At 40.4% G+C, this 21,306-nt stretch overlaps 1 protein-coding gene across 2 annotated transcripts in view; it reads left to right on the top strand.

Moving 5' to 3' along the window:
* Positions 1–20,166, top strand: part of PTN (pleiotrophin) — a 74,462-nt gene extending 54,296 nt beyond the window's left edge. For both annotated transcript variants that reach the window (XM_065641738.1, XM_065641727.1), the window contains 4 exons: positions 255–364; positions 1,876–2,049; positions 3,017–3,178; positions 18,358–20,166. In XM_065641738.1, coding sequence (XP_065497810.1) covers positions 256–364; positions 1,876–2,049; positions 3,017–3,178; positions 18,358–18,410 — 498 coding nt within the window. In that variant the 5' untranslated portion in view covers position 255 and the 3' untranslated portion in view covers positions 18,411–20,166. The remainder of the gene's footprint in view (positions 1–254; positions 365–1,875; positions 2,050–3,016; positions 3,179–18,357) is intronic.
* The last annotated feature ends 1,140 nt before the right edge of the window (positions 20,167–21,306 follow it).

The following is a 21,306-nucleotide window of genomic DNA, read 5'->3' as shown; positions in this document are numbered from 1 at the left end:
CCCTACTTACATGAATGGGTAAGCTGAAACACAAAGTATATGTTATGTTTAGTTTTACACAATAAATCCCAGACAGGAGTCAGGAAAGAAGAGAGAAGTTCCAGGCCCATCAGGAACCTTGATTCTCTGATAGGTTTCTAGAAAGTGAGCAATAATTACCAAGCTTCCCAAAAATGCTATAGCAACACTGTAGATGGGGTCCCACGTTTTACAGTCTAACCAACCTTTTTTTCCTCTCTTTTATTAATCCCCAGAATGCAACAGCAACAACAGCAACGTCAAATTTTCACAGCTGCCCTCCTGGCACTTGTTTTCATTCTGGCAGCTGTGAGTACCGCTGAGGCCGGCAAAAAAGAGAAACCAGGTAAGGTCCAGCATAATTCAGAGGAGTTAATCCCCAAGAGAGATTGCATGTGTGGGAGAATGTCAAATGCTTCTGGTTTTGTTATGAGATTCAGGTCATTCGTTAACCTTTTGACATATAGCATAGGGATTTGTGGCTGTGACATGTTGTTCTGTGTTAAATATGAAAACAGAAAGTAATTTCCATGCAAGCTGGCAGCTTGACAGCCCTGGAGAATGGAGTCCCTAGCTTATCACAGAGTGATCATTGCAAGGCAGCTTAAAATTTGCTCTAGGGATAGGTTCATGCTTGACTTAGGGAGAACCAAACAGGAGTGATGAAAGAGCAGTTATCGTGTCACTCATTCAGTGTTGTATATGACAATGCTACGCCAACACTGTGTGATGTGGAAATCCTCCAACAAAGAATTGAACTAACTCATTGCTGCCTATAGACAGCTGGACATCCAGCAGTAATTGCTTTCTGTCAGTGGTGAACTCAGACCTCATTATAGGAGAGAGGCCTAGAGTGGAAAATTCATCTCTATCAAACTCAGTTTTGACATTTTTTTTAGGAACATATCTTTTGGTGTTTTGCTTAAGGTCTTATTATTTACAGGCTACTTACACACCAGTTAATAAGACCTGTGAGTCTATCAGGATTAGCATTCTCATTAAAAAAAAAAAATGTTTCTAACCATTGTGGCTGTATGGAAATATTAGAAAATGTTGACTTAAATATACAAGGGCTAAAAGGAAATAATTTTATGTAAGGTTCTTTAAAGTTACTTGTGATGTTTTGGTGGCCTAACAAATTATTTTTGTAAAACTTTGCGTTTGATAACAGTGCTGTCTTTTCTCATCAGACTTGGGTTTAAGGATTCAAATGAAGTCATGATTCTTACTTTTGTCCCTGAGCAACAAACCCACCTGTATTAACAGCACTTCAAGTACACTTCTCCATACAGTTTTTTCTTCACCTTCGAACTTTTGGTCATATTCTGACATGAAATGTGACATGGTATACCAAGTGCAAAGTTTGTATCCCACAGCTATTCTCTGGAGGTGCTCAAATCCCCTGATACACAACATCAACACATCCATTTCTAATCTGTATAGTGTGTAGTGCTTCAGTTGGAACTGCAAATACTCGCATGCCATCAGCTACTAGAGGCAGAGTGTCCTTCCTGGGTACACCCTCCTGTGTGTGTTGGTCAGTGATCCCTCAGTGTTTCTAGATGAGTTCCCACTCTGAAGATGAGAATCCACTTGAGAATATCTAAGTGGACTAGTAGACATGGTAGTGGGACTGAATTTAAATAATCCACCTGCTTTGGAGTCCAAGAGGCTGACCTGTCTCTGCAGAACTGTGGATTCCAGACCTTTTGCTTTTGAAGCAATTGTTTTACAAATGTCTGTCTTATTCACCCTTTCAGGTGCTGTGACTGTTTAGTGAAATTCAGGGAACTTCTCCATAGGGACTGAGTACTGACCACTTCTCTTGCTTGGGTTTGGTTCCTTGTCTTCATCCAGAGAAAAAGGCGAAGAAGTCTGACTGTGGGGAATGGCAGTGGAGCGTCTGCGTGCCCACCAGTGGTGACTGTGGCCTGGGGACACGTGAGGGCACTCGCACTGGAGCTGAGTGCAAACAAACCACCAAGACTCAGAAGTGTAAGATTCCCTGCAACTGGAAAAAGCAATTTGGAGGTAAGGGGTACACATATTTCAAGTTCATCGGAGCTAGAACACGTAAGGCATCAGAAGCCAACTTCTTTGGAGAGAAGCAGCTCCTTTGCAGAAAGTCCATATAGCCTTCTCATTGTAAACTCAGTCTTCCAGCAGCTTTCTGAAATCTGCTCTCCTGTGGTGAACAACCCTATTTAAGGCAGCAATGTTAAGTGTCGTGTGTTCACTCACAGCTGTGAATCTCTGTGATGCTTACCACAGGCTTTATGTGACCTTGCAATGTGTGATTTGCAGCATGGAGCATGGGTGGCTACAAGTGTGTGCAGTGAAACAAGTGAATGAAGACCAGTGTATTTCACTTATATTATTCCATTCAGAAGGTTCACATATGTAATAACAGTTCAAAAAGATATGTCAGCTCTGTCCTGGGCAAGATGTCTGTCCAGGACTCAGATCTGGTTACTCTTGCAAATTTGGCTTTTTTCAAGTAAACAGCCTGTCTGGCTTTGACATCATTGTGACCTTACCAAGGCAATCAGTGCTCCAGTTTCGGACTTGACAAGTTCATACTTGCACATATGTTCTTGAAACCATTCAAGCCTTATTTGGTAACCTTTGACATCACACCAATGCAGGCACAGTCATATAGAATGTGAATGACATTTCCCACTGCCGTTGTTTCTTTTCTTTTTTTTTTTTTTTTTTTAATTCTGTATCTTCATAGTTGAATATTTTGTCCTTTATATGACAATAATGCAATATCCCTGCAAAGGCAAGAGGATTAAATTTTAAAATATTCGGGGCAGGGGTGGAGACTTCAGTTATCATTGCAAATCATTAAATTTTTCTTAGGATTCCTTTCTTCAGTTGCATGATCCTTTTGTCTACAAGCATTGACTGTCTATGTTATCCTATTAGGCTCATAACATCTTTGTTTTCACACTCAGTCATTCTGTTTTAAAAAATGCTATTTATTTACTCCTTGCAGCGGAGTGCAAATACCAGTTCCAGGCCTGGGGAGAATGTGACTTGAATACTGCCTTGAAGACTCGAACCGGGAACCTAAAGAGAGCCCTTCATAATGCTGACTGCCAGAAGACTGTCACAATCTCAAAGCCCTGTGGGAAGCTTACCAAAACCAAACCTCAAGGTAAATTCCATTTGCTGAAAGCTGCACACTAGTTCATTTCAATCACTTGATTTGTGATGTCCTGCGTGCTTCAGTGGGAACTCAGTAATACAGGAGATTGTACTTTCATGGCCTTCCCTCAGTTCTGCACTGCTCCTATCTCTCAGCCATCAGGCTGACAATATTCCCAGGTTGTATAGTCAGGTCAATCTCACACATAAGAGGTAAACTGAAGATTAGAACTCCAATTTTAACCTTAGACCACCTTTACTGCTACCAGTTTGCTGATGAGACTAGACTTCCAGAGCACAGATGCTTTCCATAACTCACCTGGTGATGGGAACAGACCAATAACAGCATGCAAAAATATCTCTTGATAAAGACACCTTTTATATAGGTTTCGTTTGGTATCAAATAGTGGCTAGTGGAATAAAGGACTCCTTTCCTTCTGGACAGGTAGCATTGATGTTCTGCTCACTGCATGCTGAAAAATGTGGATGCTCTGCACCCTTGGGGTTGTATATTCTTTATTCAAAGATAGCAGGAAGGAGAGTACAGAATGTACATACCTTATTTAAATGCGAGTGACAGTGTAATTCCTAGGACACAGAAAGAAAGGCATGTGCCATGCATTTGTGTTTCCAGGTGTCCCTTAGACAAAGTTATTTTCTTTCTAATTGTTAAAGCCTTTTAATGTATTCTTTTGCTGGAGTAGCAGGTGTTATGTGTGTAGGATGATTTACAGTGGGAGCTAAAACTGTGAGATCTTGTTTGAGATAGAGCAGTAATGTGTTTTAAGTGGATTATACAAGCTATGCTACCCTGGCACTCGTTTGCTTAAAACCACCTAGGTTTAACACAATCCAGGCTCTGAATACTTGGATAATTATAAAAATAAATGTGATTAGGAGTGACAGGTGCAACTGGGACGAGCAATTTTCGCATTGTACATGGTGGTGCACCATTGATCTGAGGAGTACCTGCAGGTGGTCTGCTCTGCTTGTGCAACCAGAGACATGCCTGATGAGGCTGCAGACGCTTTCTGCGTGTGAGCATGCATCCATCTGCTTTGCAGGCGGTACAGCTGTAACTGGTCTTCCTCATACACCATCCACGGAGTTATCAGATAAGTGCTGAGTCTAGAACCTGCACAGATAATGACAAGCTGTGAAGCAGAAAGGATACAACTAGATTTTTCAAAGACCAGCTGACTTGGTTAAGTTGGCAACAATAAACATCTTCATCTGGGGATGGAAGTGACTGGGTGAGAATGCAGGAAGGGCCTTGAACTGTGTGATTTTATTGTTTCTTATTTTGAGGGGAAGAACTTTGGTGTGTGTGTGTTTGGGTTTTTGTGTTTATGTGGGGTTTTTGTTTGGTTGGTTGGGTTTTTGTTTGGTTTTTCTGGTGGGGTTTTTTTGGGGATTGGTTGGTTTTTTTGTTTTGTTTGGGGTTTTTTTGTTTTGTTTGGGGTTTTGTTTTGGTTTGGTTTGGCTTTTGGTGGGTTTTTTTGAGTAAGTTTCCATTGGCATTTGGGACTTTACTGAATGAAGCTTCCTCTTGTGTTGCCACTAGTAGCCCTCTGCCTTGTTCTGATGCCGCTGAGCCAGTATATTCTATCAATGGCTGTCAGAAGAGGGGAGAGGAAGACAAAGCAGAGCATTGATGCAGCATAGTTTTGTAAGAACAATGCTCTTGGGTGGTACAGGGTCATTTTCAAGTTATAGTTTGAAAGGCAGAGCTTGTGAAACTGTTGGATTCAAGTTAACTTTAACAGATTGTAGATAGGAGTGAGTTATAGCTGAAAGTGTAAGTCAGATTGGGACTGACTGCAGCAAATGTGGTTTGACTTAATTAGAAATCTTGACTTCGTTTGATTTGAAGGAATACAAAAGGAGAAACAGGTACAAATGTAGGTTTGTGATCGTAATAACTGTGGGCAGAAATTCTGCTCTCCTGAATTGCGTTAGAAATCTCACAGTATCTTCCTGAATGCCACCTGCTCGTTCATCTGCTGTTGGCATTAGCAGGAGCAGCACGCGTTCAAGTCACACACTCGCAGCCTGCCTGGGCCCTAAGCTAAAGAAAAGAAATCCATATTGCAGATCTGTGTGTGCAACTACATGGGAGCTACACTGCTATGTTGGCAGCAGTCAGAGGAACTAGAGTAAGAAATGAGGTCAAGCAGATTAGTACTGTGTGAAATATTGTGCCCTACTGAACTTTATTTCTGAGTTAAAAATCTGAGTGCTTACATGTTGGCTGGAAGGAGAGTATTTGTTTTCTTCCTGAGTTGAAGGAAATTACGGGTTGGAGGTAAGTCTACATCTAGATAAAGTAAAAATTAAACTGTATTCAATCTGTAGTTAGAATAGGACCCAATTTAATTCTTCAGACACAAGAAGTAAGATCTAGATTATTATCTGAGCGCTTGGAATGGACTCTAGTTATGTGTTAGCCTCCTTTTTCACCGATAGCTTCACATCAGTGCCTCAAGACTTCAAGAGAAAAAGCGTATGATACATTATTTGGAAGGAGCAATTTTTTTTTTCTAAGTGTTTCATAAGGTCTGCATTGATATGCAGCCAGACCTGCGAACGCTGATCAGGTGCTATATGTTCCTACTGTGATTGCCTGGAGTAGCAAGGCAGTGGCGCTCTGGCATTTGGGAGCTCTGGCAGCAGAATAGCAAGTGAGGAGCTTATTGATTACAGGAATCTGTTCTACCGCTAAATGGTTACCTCTCTGACTGGTGTGCGCTTCAAGAGCTTCATCACTGAATACATCCCTGAAAGCAATAGGCAGGGAGTACCAAAAGCAGATGTGAACTGACTGAGAATATTGCACTGAAAAATACCAGTATATTCAGAAAAAAGTTTGTTTCATGATCTTCCTAAGCCCCTTTCGTGTGTCCTGAAAATTTCCTTCTATTAGGTTGTGTTTGTAATCTCTCCATTACATCACTTTTCCTTTTGACTTCATATTGAAAATTGGGTGAGTAAAAGCCCCTCTTTAGCTTCTCTAATCAATTGTAGGTTTAGAAATCTTCTGTTTCTTCTTGTCATTTGCCATCTTTCAAAGCTAAATCCTCTGACTTAAGTGTTTCATTGTATAACTATCCATGATAAGAATATTCTCTATTGGACTTCTCTAAATGCCTTCTATTATTGCAAAATCAGTTTTGAGATGAAGACACTGGACTGTACACAGTATTCCAAACATGTCCTCTACAGATTTTTGTAGAAGAAGAGAATATCATTATAATACTTCCTTTTCTGTTCATTACACTCACAAAATAACCCAAATATTTTTTTTCTATTAATCACTACTTGCATGTGGAGCAGGTATATTCATCTGAGACTTTCACAATTCTCCCTGACTCTTAAATTTTTTAAAAAAGTTAATTAATGCAGTTAGTTAAGAACACAAGAAGGTGTGTAGGTAAAGCAGATTATTTCATCTAGGCTTGCCCAATGAAGTGTTGTGTATTAGATTTCACCTGGCATATTTCTTAAGTGTGGCTTGATGTCTGAAGTTCCTTCTTGCTTTCTCTGTTGTTTGAGAAAAAGTCAAATAAATTGATATTATCTGTAATTGCTGCTCTCCCATTGCTCCTCTGCCTTTCCAGCTCATGAACATGCAGCAACTTTGCTGGTAGGATGAATCTTGTGTCTCTCTCCTCTCACCTAACTATTTCAAAGATGACTGCTGTTTCATAGGAGTTTATCCTTAACAGAAAGGAAAATTATACCTGCAGAAAAATCCCAAGGGTTACCATTTTACATATTTGCTGATAAAAGTGTATTTTGGTTTTCCAGGAGCTTCTATGAGCTGTGGCAAAACTTATGCTAAATTAAACTAGGAGATACTCATTAACCTTGGGAATCAATGCCTGCCTCATAAACTGGTGATTTAAGTGTTCTTATGGATTTGTTTTATCATTAGTCAGCACTCTTGGAAAAGCCTTAAAATTTTTTGAAGCACTCTCATTATTTTTGAAACTTAAAAAAAAAAAAAAAAAGAAAAGGATTTTTTCCTTATCAGCAATTCCTCTGCCTCAGTGCTGCTTCTTCTGAACAGCTGATTTTTAAGTAGGAATTGTAGTCTGTGACACTTGGACATTTTGGAGCTCACTGCTTGCAGAGAAACTCTGCTGTATATTGGATGTAAGGAGGAGAGCAGATGATGAGTCAGGAATTTGAATTTTAACTGAAATTCTGACGAGCTCTTTCCTCCGTAGCTTTGCTGAGGTGTTCTCAGATTGGAAGACAATATGTTGGTCCTGGGCTGCTGTGCTAAAGTGTAGTTAACACAGGATGAAAACTGTCATTCGTTCTTGAATATTGTGCATTTGGACAGAGAGGCTGTCACCATGGTTTGTGTATTTAGTACACAAATGAGGTCATGAGAAAGCCTGTCACAAAGGCTAGAAAGGGTGAAAGGATAATTTTTATCACAAAATCCCAGCAGAGACAGCCACTTCTCCTCTGGCGCATATAATTGCATATTCTAATCAGTGTCTGCAAGGCCTGGGATGTTCAAGGTCTCCCTAAACTATCTTGACAGATGTGAAGACTCGGGCACTTCTGTCGAGTGGCTGCTCTAATGGCCAGCTTGCACTGAAGAGCAGAAAACACTTCCGACATTCTCCATCTGGCCTACTTCACAGCCCCCCAAACTTGATTGATGGTTGTTCGGGTTCCAGCCAGCCAGAAAGTAAAAGAATGGAGTATTGTCAGGATTCAGGAAATAATTTGCTTTAACCGCCAAGAGAGGAGGAATTTATTTTTATTGAGCTGGGTTGCCTGATAGGCTTTATTTCTTTTTCCACTTTTTCAGTAACTCTCATTCTTCCTCTCTTTCTCCCAGTATCTCTTGTACTTTTAGCTATTTATTCTCCTGATTAAGATAAAATTAAATAGAATAAGCTGTTTGCCTGCTCTTTCTGCAATGTACTCTTCATTTTTTGAATTATGCTCCTTTTTTATCTGATAAAGTTTTCACCCAGCTGTATTTAGTTCCTTTTAATAAATCTCCCTTCCCAACTTTTTATCAATTTACAGTGCATCTGATCTATGAGTTACTTTATCCTGGCTTGGCTGAGTCTTTGCTACATAAGAAAACAGCTCCAACTAGAGCTGGCAAACAACACTGCTTACACCACTGTTGTCTTTTGTAATTGTAGTGTCATGCAAAGATCACATCCTCCAACACGCAGTTTTTGGAAAGGTTGCTCACATTAAGGCAAGACCTACTCAAGTTGTTAATGGCTCTAATCCCTTTCCTGTAATGCAGATCAGGTGTAGCATTTGAGCGTCTAGCAAGATGTCAGTGCAGTTCCCTGTGTTTGGCACAGAGTGCGTGCTACTGCAGCAAAGGAAAGACTGTGCTCCACGTGTTTTTATTGATTTTATACTGTTTGAAGAACTTCACTTAAGAGTGCAATATAAATAATCTGCACTACCTTGTTTATTTTATTTAGCAATCTTTACAGGTAGCAATTAGCTAATCCTTCTGTCACTCCTTGGAGTTGAAGAAGTACAATTGAAAGAAAAGTAATATTTGAAAGTCAGAAAGGCTGAGTTTCCAGGTTTGCACAGTATCAGTGGCAGGTCCAGGCACTCAGCTAGGAGCTGATGACTCTTGGCTCCATGCTCTGGCTAGTATCTGCTGCTCCCTTTTATCCTAATCTGCAGTCATAATTGTCAGAATGTGACGATTTACTTCAAGGTGAGTGTCTGAACAACAGACTTTAACTAGGGTCTTTGATTTTGACATTATTAATCTCAGTGGATTTAAGACAGTATAGGACACTGATTTACCTTGTGGCCTCTTAGAGAGGTGGTTGTCAAAACACAGAGCTGAACTTCTGTTAATGAGCAGGTATATCCCCATCCTTACTTTGGTGCCAGGAGCAGAAAACAACATGTGGTTTTTGAGCACTACAGTGACAGTCTTGATTTCTGCCTTCAGAGATGACATCTTACTCACCGTGCACTACTGCCAGGACAGACTGACTGCGCTTTGACAGGGTGACTTGGCTTCTGGCTGTTGCAAGGAGCTGACAGTGATGTCTGGATGAATCACTCATCTGATAAGCAGATATTCACTGCTCAGACACTATTCACTGCTGCACTGAGGAAAATTATCACCTGTGGCCCACTCCATTGTGCATGTTGGGCAATCTGCTTTTTCTGAGGTGCCCTCCTTCAACCTTGCCGTTGTGCAGCAACGAGATGTCTGCCTCTAAAGAATAACTGGAGGAGACACAGGAGGAGAAGAAATGACTTGTTAGGACTGTGATTTTCTTTTGTTTGAAGTATGCTGGTGTCTCCTGTTTTGGCATCACACTTGTGCTGTATCTCCCTCTGTAGGTTTCAGAATTCCCCATCTTTAATGTAACTCATTAGTCGTGCAGGCATGCAGCTAGCGTAATAATTAGTTTTACAGGAGGCAGAATAATGGGATCTGCTCAAACTAATTAAATATAAAAATGAGGGATTTTCTCATATTAGGAAACAGCTGTGATAGTTAAACAAAAACCTGAAAGGCAAAACCGGGAGGTTTTTCTCTTGCTTTAAAGGACGAGGCAGGTTTATTGAAGAATGGCCTCTGGCAGTGAGTAGGAGCCTGCAGTGAAATGCAGTGATCTGAGGTCTGTAGGGCAGACACTGGCAGTGGATGCCCGGTGGGAACAGCAGAGCTGGCTCTTACTATTGTTGCTATCATCATGATTATTTGTATTGCATGAGTGCCCAGAGGCCCCAGCTGAAAAAGTGCCATTGTGCTAAGCGCTGCATAAACATTGTGAGAGGCAGTTTTGCCATGAATAATTTATGCCTTATGGAGTTGAGAAATGTGAAAACCAAGAGCAGAACCATGGTCTGGAGGGATAAGGCTGGGTACTAAATGTTTGGTTGTGTTTCCCTGTGCCACTGGCTAATCTGAGGACAACGCTTGTTATTTCAAGATGAAGTAAAACTCACTGGAAACTTTAGGCTCTGAGACACTGTTCTGTGATTTGTCTCCTGCTGCCATAACATGAGGAAAAAAGATTTTTCTCAATTTAAGCGGGGAAAAGAGTAAGCCATATAAGAAAAATATACACAATGATTGCTACAGTGTGGACCAGCCTCCAGCTGTTCGTAAGCTGCCAGTGCAGCCCATAACTAATAAAGTTTGGTTGTCTTTTAATGATGTTTTTCCTGCTGCCATTTCCATATGTTTCTTGGAGACTTTGCACTGTAGTCCCCCTTGAGACTGCTTCTATACCTTTGAAAAATTAAACTGTTTGGATCAATAATTTGAATGCATTGTCAGATGATAACGTAGTGTCAGTCTGATTGACATAGTCCTGATTCCAGGGAGCAGGAAATGCCTGTAGAAGAGGGAGAAAGGGATTTTTTTTTTTTCTTAAAGAAGTATTTTTCATTTTTTAGTTGTTCTGCAGCTCTTACAGCTGTTTTTGAAAAGGTTGGAACTTTTCATGTGAAACCCAGACCTTCAGGTTTTCTCACCCCCTGGTTTGTATTTCAAATATTTTTTTTTTTTCTGTGCTACCCCGAAAGATGAAAAACTGGGATGTGGCAAGTGCTCTTGTTTAACCGTCTTGTGCCTGCAGGAGTTTCTTTCAGAGTTTAATACAGACCTTTGTGGGTGAAAGTTTAAACAGCCTCATGTGTGCCAATTCTGTTACATGCTCACTGTCTCACTTTCCTGGCTTGCAAGAGCAACCCAGCCTTCTTGGTGTTAGTCAGTGCCCTTGAGCTGTGAAAATGTCTGAAGCCGTGGGACTTGCCATGATAAAAGATATACCATCAGCAAATGTTTACACTCCTTAACTGTTCCCAGCAGTGAAACAGAGAGAAGGTTCTTCTCCTTTCCTTTTTCCTTTCCTTTTTCCTTTCCTTTTTCCTTTCCTTTTTCCTTTCCTTTTTCCTTCCCTTTTTCCTTCCCTTTTTCCTTCCCTTTTTCCTTCCCTTTTTATATGATATAGATCTCAGTTTGACACATACACTGCCTCAAATTGTGATCTTTTCGCTATATAGGTATATACCAAACTCTAAATGAATTCTTAATACTTTTGTTTCCAGCAGTCTCCTGCAGACATACAAATGCAGAGAGTAAACTCTGAATGTATCAGTCTGTGCCTGCATCTGTCTCACTGGCATTAAGAGGGATCTTGTGTACAGCATAGAAAGAGGGCTGAAAAGCCAGCTGAGACTGGGTCCCTCTTGTGCTGGGCACAGAACATGACAAAGAACAGTAAGAAAGTCCATACCCTACAGAGGCAGCTGTACAAATGTGTCACAGGCAGATGAGAAGCAGCAGCAAACAGAAGAGCAAAGTAAGTTACTTCTGGAAATCACCTTCCAGTTAGCTAGACCTCTGCCGCAATCTCCAGTTGCAAAACAAGCTTCACTTGAAAATTTTATCCATTGAAATCTTCCAGGCTGTAATGTCTTAGATACATGTAACTCAAAGAAAATGAGATCAGACTTTTCTGATCTTTGTCTTTGGGCAAGTAGGCCATCTAGCAAAATGAGAAAATGCGTGTGTCTCTGTGTAGACAGTTTTGAAGCTTCTTCTCCTAAATTTTTGAATGAAGGAAATCACCAAAATCAAACTTTTCTGATGAAAATCCTTGGCTTCAACAAATTACCTCTTATTTAAAACTTCCTATAATTCCTGATGAGTTTTACATAAGGATGTTAAAAGTGAAATTTTTTTAGGTCTTACATCCAAATGTCAGGTTCAAGCAATGGCTTCTGTCTGTCTAAGATAATTTCAGAGATTTGTGGATGGTTTTAGAATAGACTGGATTAATTTTTCCTTGAATTTATTTCTTCCTGCAATTCCAATGAGAAAAGAAATGAGTGAAACATTTTCCAAGAGTGGCTCTTTGGCCCGTTTCTTTGTCAGATATATTTGTGTTTGTGACAGGCATAAATCTAGCTGTTCCCTCATTCTTAACACACATGGCAGCGTGCCTTCCTGGCTCATGTGGTGCAGCTCCACCCTTTAGGTTTGAATTGGGTCCATCATATATTCAACTGGGAGCAAATACAAGTCTGTTCAAAATGGAAATCTAGCGAAGTGAGAAACAGAACACAACTTGCTGGAGAGGAGTGACTGGAAGAGTGGAGAAATCAAGAAACACAGGCGAATACAGAGAGTCATTAAACAGCACAAAGCTAAAGTATAGGGATATAATCAATTGTAGTATATTAATGAAGTAAAAGTCACATCAAGGTCATTGATTCATTGGAAAGTTGCCTTCTACTGCTGTTTAGCTAGTGGAGCATTGCCTTTTTTCCATCCAGTAGAATTGCGTGTTGCTTAAATAGGCTTTTCAGAATAATTCATTATGGAACAGAATTGCTATCATAATGTAGTTTTTCTTTCTTAAACTCATTTGGAATACATAAATGCTTTATATAAGGCAGGGAAATGAGAGGAAAAGGAATTAGCCATGAAAGATTCTCTTTCCCTGTAAGCAGAAGAAATGCTGTATTTAAAGTGTATTTCAGAAATCAAGGGATTTATTTCTACAGTCACAGAAATCACAAGATGGTACAATTTCCGTTCCTTGGAGCAGGGTGAAGGGCTTTAGAGTGAGATTTTTTTTTTTTGATCAAGGGGTAAAATCCATGCCTTTGTCAAAGTCAAGACTACCCCCTTCCATGTGGGTTGACATTTCAACCCCAAAATTCAAAATTGTCCTGCACCAAATGGTACCATTGCCCTGCACCACCGTAGCAACCACATGCTTTGGAAAATTTGCCACAATGAGAGGTAGAGAGCCCTTGAGAAAACTTGCCTTCCTCTGCACTCAGTGGGACTGAGTGCTAGTTCCTGGAAAAACTGTGTCCTGAACACCTGCTGAGGAAATTCTTTGCTTTAGCCTGCCAGCAGCACAGCTTTTGGTATTTTGGATAATTTCTGTTGCTTTTGGGGACACTGCTTGGCATTTATATATAGGAGTTCAGCAGTGCCATGAGTGAATTGTTACCTTCTTCCCAACGAATTAAAATAAATACCTGCAAATCTTGGCTTACAAAGCTTGGCTTCCCTTAAAATGTAATTACCTCCCTTTTGTGCCTTATACATTGAGTGGCTTCAAATGGTATGTGGCTCCTGTTCAACATAATTACTTTCTTTTGCTGCCTGTACAGTAAGAATGAGGCTCCAGAATAAAGATTGCTATTTAAAGATGGCTGCTGCCATTCCAAATTGCACAGAAAAATTCTGCTTACCAAATTAATTTGTTTACTCAGTAAGATGCTTACTGAAATTTTTGTTACTGGTCATCACGGACCCACAGAAGTGGGTCCGCTGCTAGTCCATGACCACACACCTTTTAATCCTGCAAATAACTCTTAGGCATACAACATTCATAGAGTCATTCAGGTGATGAATGATTAGATAATCTGGTGTGTGTGCATTGACACAGTTTGCTCTTGCAGGGCTATTTGTACAATGCTGTGTGGGTGTTCTTATCTCACTGGAGATGCTCTGGGTTCTGGGGGGAGTGGGATGGCTGTGCAGTACTTGGTTGCTGCGCCCTGCAGGAGCTCCCAGGTATTCACACAGAATCACAGAATGTTAGGGATTGGTATTCTGAATTTGCTGTTTGCATGTGCCCTGGTCTAGGATCCTGGCCTCTGTCCGAGCAAGAGCATGGCTAGGCAGCCTCTCACTGTGGGACAAGAGAGAAGGAGGAAAGTGTATGCTGTAAAACAGACACAAAAAATGAGGACTGTTTTGTCACCCTCATTAATATTCTGGAGCATACATAGCTCTTCAGGTACTTTTGGTTTACTGCAAGGGTGCACAAGGATGGTAAAGCTAAGTTTCTCCTTGAGATGAAGGAAGCCTGGTCCAGAGCGGAGAAGGCATAGAATCATAGAATCATTTTGGCTGGAAAACACCTTTAAGATCATTGAGTCCAACTGTTAACCTGACACTGTCAAGTCCCCCTCTAAACCATGTCACTCAGAACCTCACCTACACATCTTTTAAACACCTCCAGGGATGGTGACTCCACCACTTCCCTGGGCAGCCTGTTCCAATGCCTGGCAACCCTTTCCGTGAAGAAATTTTTCTTATTATCCGATCTAAACCTCACCTGAAAGCTTCTGCTTTCCTCTGTGTGGCCATGTGCTGAGCCACGCTGGAGAGGGAAGGACAGTTTGGTGGGGGTGATAACACACATGGTGCACTTGGAGCAGTAGGCAGACAGCTGCCTTCCTGCCTTCTCTCTGCTGCACAGCCTGCTCACCTCAGGCATTGACCCACAGCAAGAGGTAGCACCCACTTCCATGGCAGTGCTGACCCTGCTATTGGTACCTGTAGGAGAAATACCTTTGATAGGCATTTAAGGTATTGAAATTAATGTGTTTAACTGTAAATATCAAATGTATTTACATACTTTTCATAACGTTTTATATTAAGAAGTTCCAGTTTGTGGCCCACGAGGCAGATGTGGCCTGTATGATACTTCTGTTGCAGTTGGGCACTTAGCTCTGCTGAGTAGGTGCCTGAACTGGCTGAAGTCTGATCTCCTGAAATCCAAGGTTCTCATCCTGCTTTTTGCTTTGGTCCTTCCTCTCTGGATCCTGAACTCCATTTTAGGTAGCTCATAAAGATACCTCCAACTGGTGTCTGGCTCAGCACTGAAAAGACTGGACCACTTAGCTTTAAAACAAATAGTGCAGTCAGTAGATTCAGATTAAAATTCTGTGTGGGCTGGTGTGAACCTGGATTTCATCTGGTCAGTTCAGCTCATCATAGTGGCTCTTGATATTATTGGTAGCACTTGTCTGCGGGAAATGCATTCCCTGTAGCCAATGCAGAGGTGATGCACAGATCCATGGTTCTGTCTGCAAATATTGTGTTAATCAGGTAGGTGAAGCAAAGGAGGCTGCTGTTGATCAAAGGTGCTTGCAGATGACAATGTTCTTCTCAGAGCAGTCCCTGTTCACTATGTTGCTTTCTTTGCTTTCTTCTGGTTCAACCGTGAGCATTGCCAAGATCAAGCTGCCAGTGAGATGTAGAGAGCAGAATAGTGGCTTCCCCATCGTAAATGATGTTTTAGTGGGCACTGCTTAATGGGTTATGATAATTTCTGATGGCAGGCTGGGACCACATGAAGAGACCCGGTAGGAAATGGCTAAAACAAAGGTCCTGAATCCAATCTGTGCTAAGCTGAATTGAATTTTGATAATGTTCATGTATGGAATAGGAATCTGGATGGGATTATTGTTGAAAGTGTATCTATGGGATCTTTCCCTCACTTAACTGGTAGATGCCTACAGCTGATGCTGGGGCATGGGACTGTTGAGCTTTCAGGTAACTTGCCTTGTACTCTCAACTAGTCAGGGATTTTTGAGCATGGTGTCAGTGCTGGCACTGCTGGCATGCTGACCCTTTCAGTCCAGCCTGGCTACCCTGGAAAGGGAAGTGTTGGCAGAGCAAGTCATCAGGGTGACATGAATCCCCTATGTGACTGTGTGAGCGGACTAGATAACATGTCATAAATGTTTAATAGTAGTATAGGGTGAACAGAGACAAGGAGCATGAAAGGCTGAATGACTAGAGGCAAAACATAGGTCTGAGCAATGAGAAAATATGAACAGAGTACATCTTATAGCAACTTTATACTTTGTTAGACATGAATATACCATAGTCTATAGCCTGACCATAGTCAAAACAGCTAGATGGTAGCTGTGAAAGGACTTGTACATGAGAGTATGAACGGTAACATTTTCATGGATCAGTACCTGAGTATTGGTGTCTGTGGCAGTATTTTTAAAAGAGCCTGAGGACTGAGACATATTTGAGCATTTTCCTTTTAATATTATTTGTTTGTTTGTTTGTTTTTCGGTTGGTTGGTTTTGGTTTTTTTTTTCTATTGCACAGCTCTGGAGGTGCATGTCATTTCATGGTATAAATGTGCTTTGCACCAATACAGCTTACCTGTCTGAAAGATTAAGCTGTGGTGGTGTGAAAACCTTTAATGTGAAAAGAATTATGTCCCACACACGTCGGTTTTACTCTGCTGAGGCACGAAGCAGAATCACTTGTCTTTGTAGGTAGATGGGTTTGGCACTTTGCATGATATGCAGATTATCACAAGGTAGACAACAGGGAGGATTGAGCTTTTGCTAACAGGAGCTGATATAGACTCACAGGGGCCAAGTGCAAATAAATAAACAATAAGTTGTCTGGTACCTCAAGTCAAGTGAAGAAGGAGACTTGATGTGATCACACGACTCCAGACCAAAACCGTATCTTGGTGGTGACTTCACCCCTACCATAAACTGCGCATACTCTTTGGCAGAGTCCTGTTGGTGGTCTGCCCATGTTCATGTGTCTCTTTGGCTTTTAGTGAATTTAGTTGAAGTGCAAAGTCTGCAGAACGCCTTTCTGCTTGTGCTGGGTCTAAATAGATTTCACAGATTCCAGTGCTGGTCTTATTGAGAAAATGCTGCCGTTTCTTTCACAGAAAGTAGTGTTGGAGGTGGGGCAGAGACTGCAAGCAAGAGCACAATCAATGCAGAATCCAGGAGGGTCAGTGTTACAGAGTGAAAATTAGAGGAAGAGGGGGATGTGGGTAAAAGAGGATAGGAGGGGAGACAGTAAATTCGTAGTGGGGAGAAGCTTTAGCTGAAAGCAGATTTGCTATTAACTTAATGAAAAAGGACAGTTTGGAATGACAGTTTGTAAATAGTGCCAGATTTTGTGAATGGTGCCAGACTACAGTCATGCATAGATACATGCATGCAAATACAGACACACGTACAAAGGTGGGTAAATAAAATATAATAATTATAATAATAATAATGTTCACATTTTCAGACATACAAATTACTTCTTGTGTTAAATTATTATCCCTTTAAATGTTAAGCAACATTTTTAAGGTTTTAGAGCAGATTATGTGACTAAACACGAAACAGGTATTTTATTTTGCTTTGACTAAAGAACTACTGGAAAAGATTTTTATCTTGTTGAAAAAGATGGAGAAAAAAATGTTGGTTTGAAACACTAAAAAACAGGAAAAACAACCATAAAAGAAATGTGATGACCTAAGTGTCCCTTCTTCTGGAGGTACACTGACCCTATCCATAGCTGAAAGATGTCAGTGTAGCTCCCTTGGCTTTAATGCAAGTAAGCTGGTTTTAACAGAACTGATGATTGCTTGACTGTCTATGGTCAGATAAAAAAGAATAATACTCAGAAAAAAATAATACCACTTTAAGGACCAAGTGCTTGTCTTCTCATTTATGGTGATATTTGTTATTTAACCTGAGAGATTTTTTTTTCTTGGTTTGTTAGGTTTTTTGTTTGATTGGTTTTTGTTTGTTTTGGTTGTGGTTTTTTGGGTTTTTTTGGGGGAGTTTTTTTTGGACGGTGGAGACAGGCATGGGAGGGGATGTTTTTTGAGAAGGAGGAAACAAAGACAGAGTTTAAAGGAAGAAAGTTACTGCAGATGGTAGTTTAATTTATAAACTTTCGCTTGTACCTGCACATCATTCCCTTATTTACCCCAAATTAATCGGAGAAGCAGATGCTCCCCAGTCCCTTCCCTGTCCTATTGGCACCAGCTGGCTGGACAGACTATGCTCTCATGACTTCACTTGCATCTCAAGATGTATGTAGGTGTTTGTCACAGTCAAAGAGGGAAGGTTTGGCGATGTAGCAGCTGAAGAAACGAGTGAGCTTTCTCACCATGCTCTGGAGTTGCTCTTGTATTCAGAGAAAGCCAAAGACTAACAATTAAATAGAAAGGAAGCAAAGGGAAGGGTATGTGTGTGGGGAGGGTGTGCAGAGATTTCTTCCAGCTCTCCACTGAGCCATGACCCGGTTTCTCCAGGAGCTGCCTGCTGTTTTCTTATTTTCAAAGCAAGTTCCTGAGACAATGCTTTGCATGCTAAACAGGGTCAGCTGCTCAGATAGGAAGGGTTCCGAACTGGACGTGCACCCCGCTTTCCATCTTCTCTAGCAACTCGATGTCCTTTTTTTTTTTTAAAAAAAAAAAAATATTTTCCTCTCGTTTTCCCTTTCCTTGTTAGAACGAGGAATCAAAATTAGTTCTTATATGTATAGAATAAACCAGTGGAACTTTCAGGGGCATTGAATGAAATTTGTTGCAGTGACTGTTAGATGCTAATTTTTTATGGTTATTATTATCTTGACAGAATCCAAGAAGAAGAAAAAGGAAGGCAAGAAACAAGAGAAGATGCTGGATTAAAGGAGTCAACTTGGGCAGTGTGAGAAAGGGACATCAGCAAACACGATCAGTTAACAGTTTCATTTATACCTAGGCATTTTATCCTAAAATTATTTATAGCTTAATGGTACCATAGAAAGAAACAAGCAAACACAGAAAAAAAAAATCCTTTTTTAATTACTGTAGTATTTTTAATGTATAACCCTAACAACAATTTTTAGAGGCCTATAATAAAGGACTCCAAACTCATTTAGAAAATTATGTCTATTGTATATTGAACAATGTAGAGGTTTTTAAAATATTTTTTTTCTCTAGTCTTGCCGTAGGTCTCAATCTGGTAATTACTCCATGCAAGCAAAACCTGAACCTGTGTGGAGCTCTGCTGAAGCCAGTGGTGCCCTGTGTGAACACAGGAGTCTGGCTGGATGCAATTGTATTTAAGATTGGGACCTTACATCTGAAAAAAAACAGGCTTGTTTCTTAAGTTCTTATTGCATCTGGATAACTGTACGAAATTATTTGTTTAAGGAAAGGATGGGGGCATTTTGTTGAGTATTTAGAGGCATAGAATTTTTTTTTTTTTTTTTTTTATGGGCGGTGAATGTTCATTCCAAAATGCCACCATCTCTGGGTAAAAAACAGTAGCACTCCTATCCTTGGCCATATTTTGGATGTTGACAGTAAAAATTGTGAACTGTTTCAACAGCTGGATATAGAAGAGTCTTACTTTTTCACTGTTTTCTAGCAATGATTTTTCCAGGTAGAATAATAGCACAACTTTCCGATTTTTAGCATAGCTTTGCTGGTGGATGGTAGTTTCCTCTGCTTTACCTGTAAAAGCTGAAAAATACTTTCTTTTATTTGTTTAGTTTCCCAGAAGGGAGAATATCCCTTTCACAAAAATCTAGTTGGAATTGTTGTGATTCTACCTGACCCAACTCCCTTTTATATCAGTGGGAATCTTCCTGTTGATGGTTGAAAAACAGTATGTCTGGTGGGAAGTAACAGAAGAAATGTGTTTGGAAACTGCCTGAGATAGTTCCTATTTTTGACCACAAAAGGGACAATTTGTGGGACTTGAAACCAACAGGAATTAAATTATTTTTTTTTCTCTGTTAGTAAAGGAGAAGGGAAATATAAAACCAGTACCTGTTGCTTTCTTTCATTTTTATGTAAGTAAGAGGACCTTGGAAAAGTTCAGTCAACATAAAAATAGTTCTGTGGTTTTATTTTTTTTTAAATTGTCTGCAGGAAAAAAAAAGAGAAAAATTATAACAAACTGATTTTCAGTTTGTTTGATTTAACTTATTTTAAATGATAATAAGTTCTGAGAAAAATCACAAAGTAGAAAAAAGATCTGACAAAGGGCTGGTCTGTCCACAGGTAAAGGGTTGTTTAACAAACTAAACCACCATCAGACCAGGCTTTTTAGAGGAAACATAAGGGACTTCAGTGCCCAAATTAGTTTCAAAATCATTGCTTTTAAATTCTAAATCTTACAGTTCACCAGCTGGAAATAAGCTTTATTGTTTGTGTAGGCTGCAGGCTTGCCTGCTGGTCAGGAGGAATAGTCTCCCTTGTACTCTTGTGGGTACCCACTGACTTCAGCCAAGCTGCAGCGGGCTGTGTTCATCTGAGTAAATCACATCGCTCTTTTGGAATTAGCTTGTAGACAAGCAGAGAGTCTTTTTCCAAACTAACTTATCACTCTCCTTTTCTATGCAAAAAAAAAAAAAAAAAAAAAATTATAACCACTGCAGAGCTCGCCCTCTTTTTTCTCACATGGAGGGTATGGCTAATCTGAACTCACAGTGAGGCAAGTCCTTCTGTAGACATTCCCAAACCCTTTTGAAGCCAGCTAGCCAAGGCTGCACATAGCTCAAGATAGATTAGCCATACAAGTATTTCCCATACTCTTTGGGTGTGTTTTGCAGTCTGTGTTGATGTTCTTGTTATTTTGACGACACTGTTAGACATACCTAAACCAGTGGTATAGTTAAAAATGTCCCCAACATGTGGTGGACGTGCAATGACCAAATCCAAAATATAATATAAAGGCTCATATTTGGGTGGTTCTGGGTGCTATTTGGTTTGTTCATGGTCTAACCAGGTCTGCCAGTGCTTGTGCCTCGGACTTAAACTAATGGATTGGTAGGTCTGATTGAAAGCAAGGGGAGAAAGAAGGTTTTTCACTCACCAAAGGTTCGTCTGTCTAAATGCTGCATCAGTTCGCTTAAAGTGGTTCAGCTTTGAGTGCAAACACTGTTGCACCATGGTCTTACACTGAGTAATCTAGTCCATATTACATAGGGAGCTGGCAGGAGTTGGGAATGATGCTGAGACCAACAGTTTGACTATCCTTTAGCAAACCTTAGATGTGACTTCCAATATCCACCTCTGTGAGTAAGAAGAAAATGCAAATTCCCCTGTGTTTCCTCTGACACCTTATGGCCCTCATGATTAATTGCCCATCTGTCTTGTTAAAGGAACATTCCTAATAGTTTTTGAAGGAGGCCCGATCAAGTTTCCATTCTTGCGATGGTGGTGTAGGGCCTCCATGGAGAGAGTTTACAGAAAACAATGAAACAAACAAAAAAATGCCATGTTAGGACCAGAAGAAAGTGCAGCAGTCCTGGTAGCAAAGGGTGTGAAATAGGAGAACCCTTCCTCTGTACTACTCAGCCACATATATTTGGATCTGTCCTGACATCTTATTGTTGACAGTATTTGGAGTTGTGTATGTTATAGTTTGTAAACAATGAAGAAAATTTCAAAGAAACCAGCAGAAAACATTCTGTGGAAACTGGCTATGAAGGAGATGATAAAAGTAATTCATGGCAGAACACAGAGGAAGGTTGAATGGAATAGGTCAGTCAGGTCAGCTCTGAAATGAGGTACCTGGTACCTAATGGAGGCA

The sequence above is a fragment of the Caloenas nicobarica genome, chromosome 1 (assembly GCF_036013445.1).
Source record: "Caloenas nicobarica isolate bCalNic1 chromosome 1, bCalNic1.hap1, whole genome shotgun sequence".
Taxonomy (NCBI): domain Eukaryota; kingdom Metazoa; phylum Chordata; class Aves; order Columbiformes; family Columbidae; genus Caloenas; species Caloenas nicobarica.
Note: the sequence above shows the minus strand (reverse complement) of the source record. Positions and strands in the feature narration are given on the sequence as shown.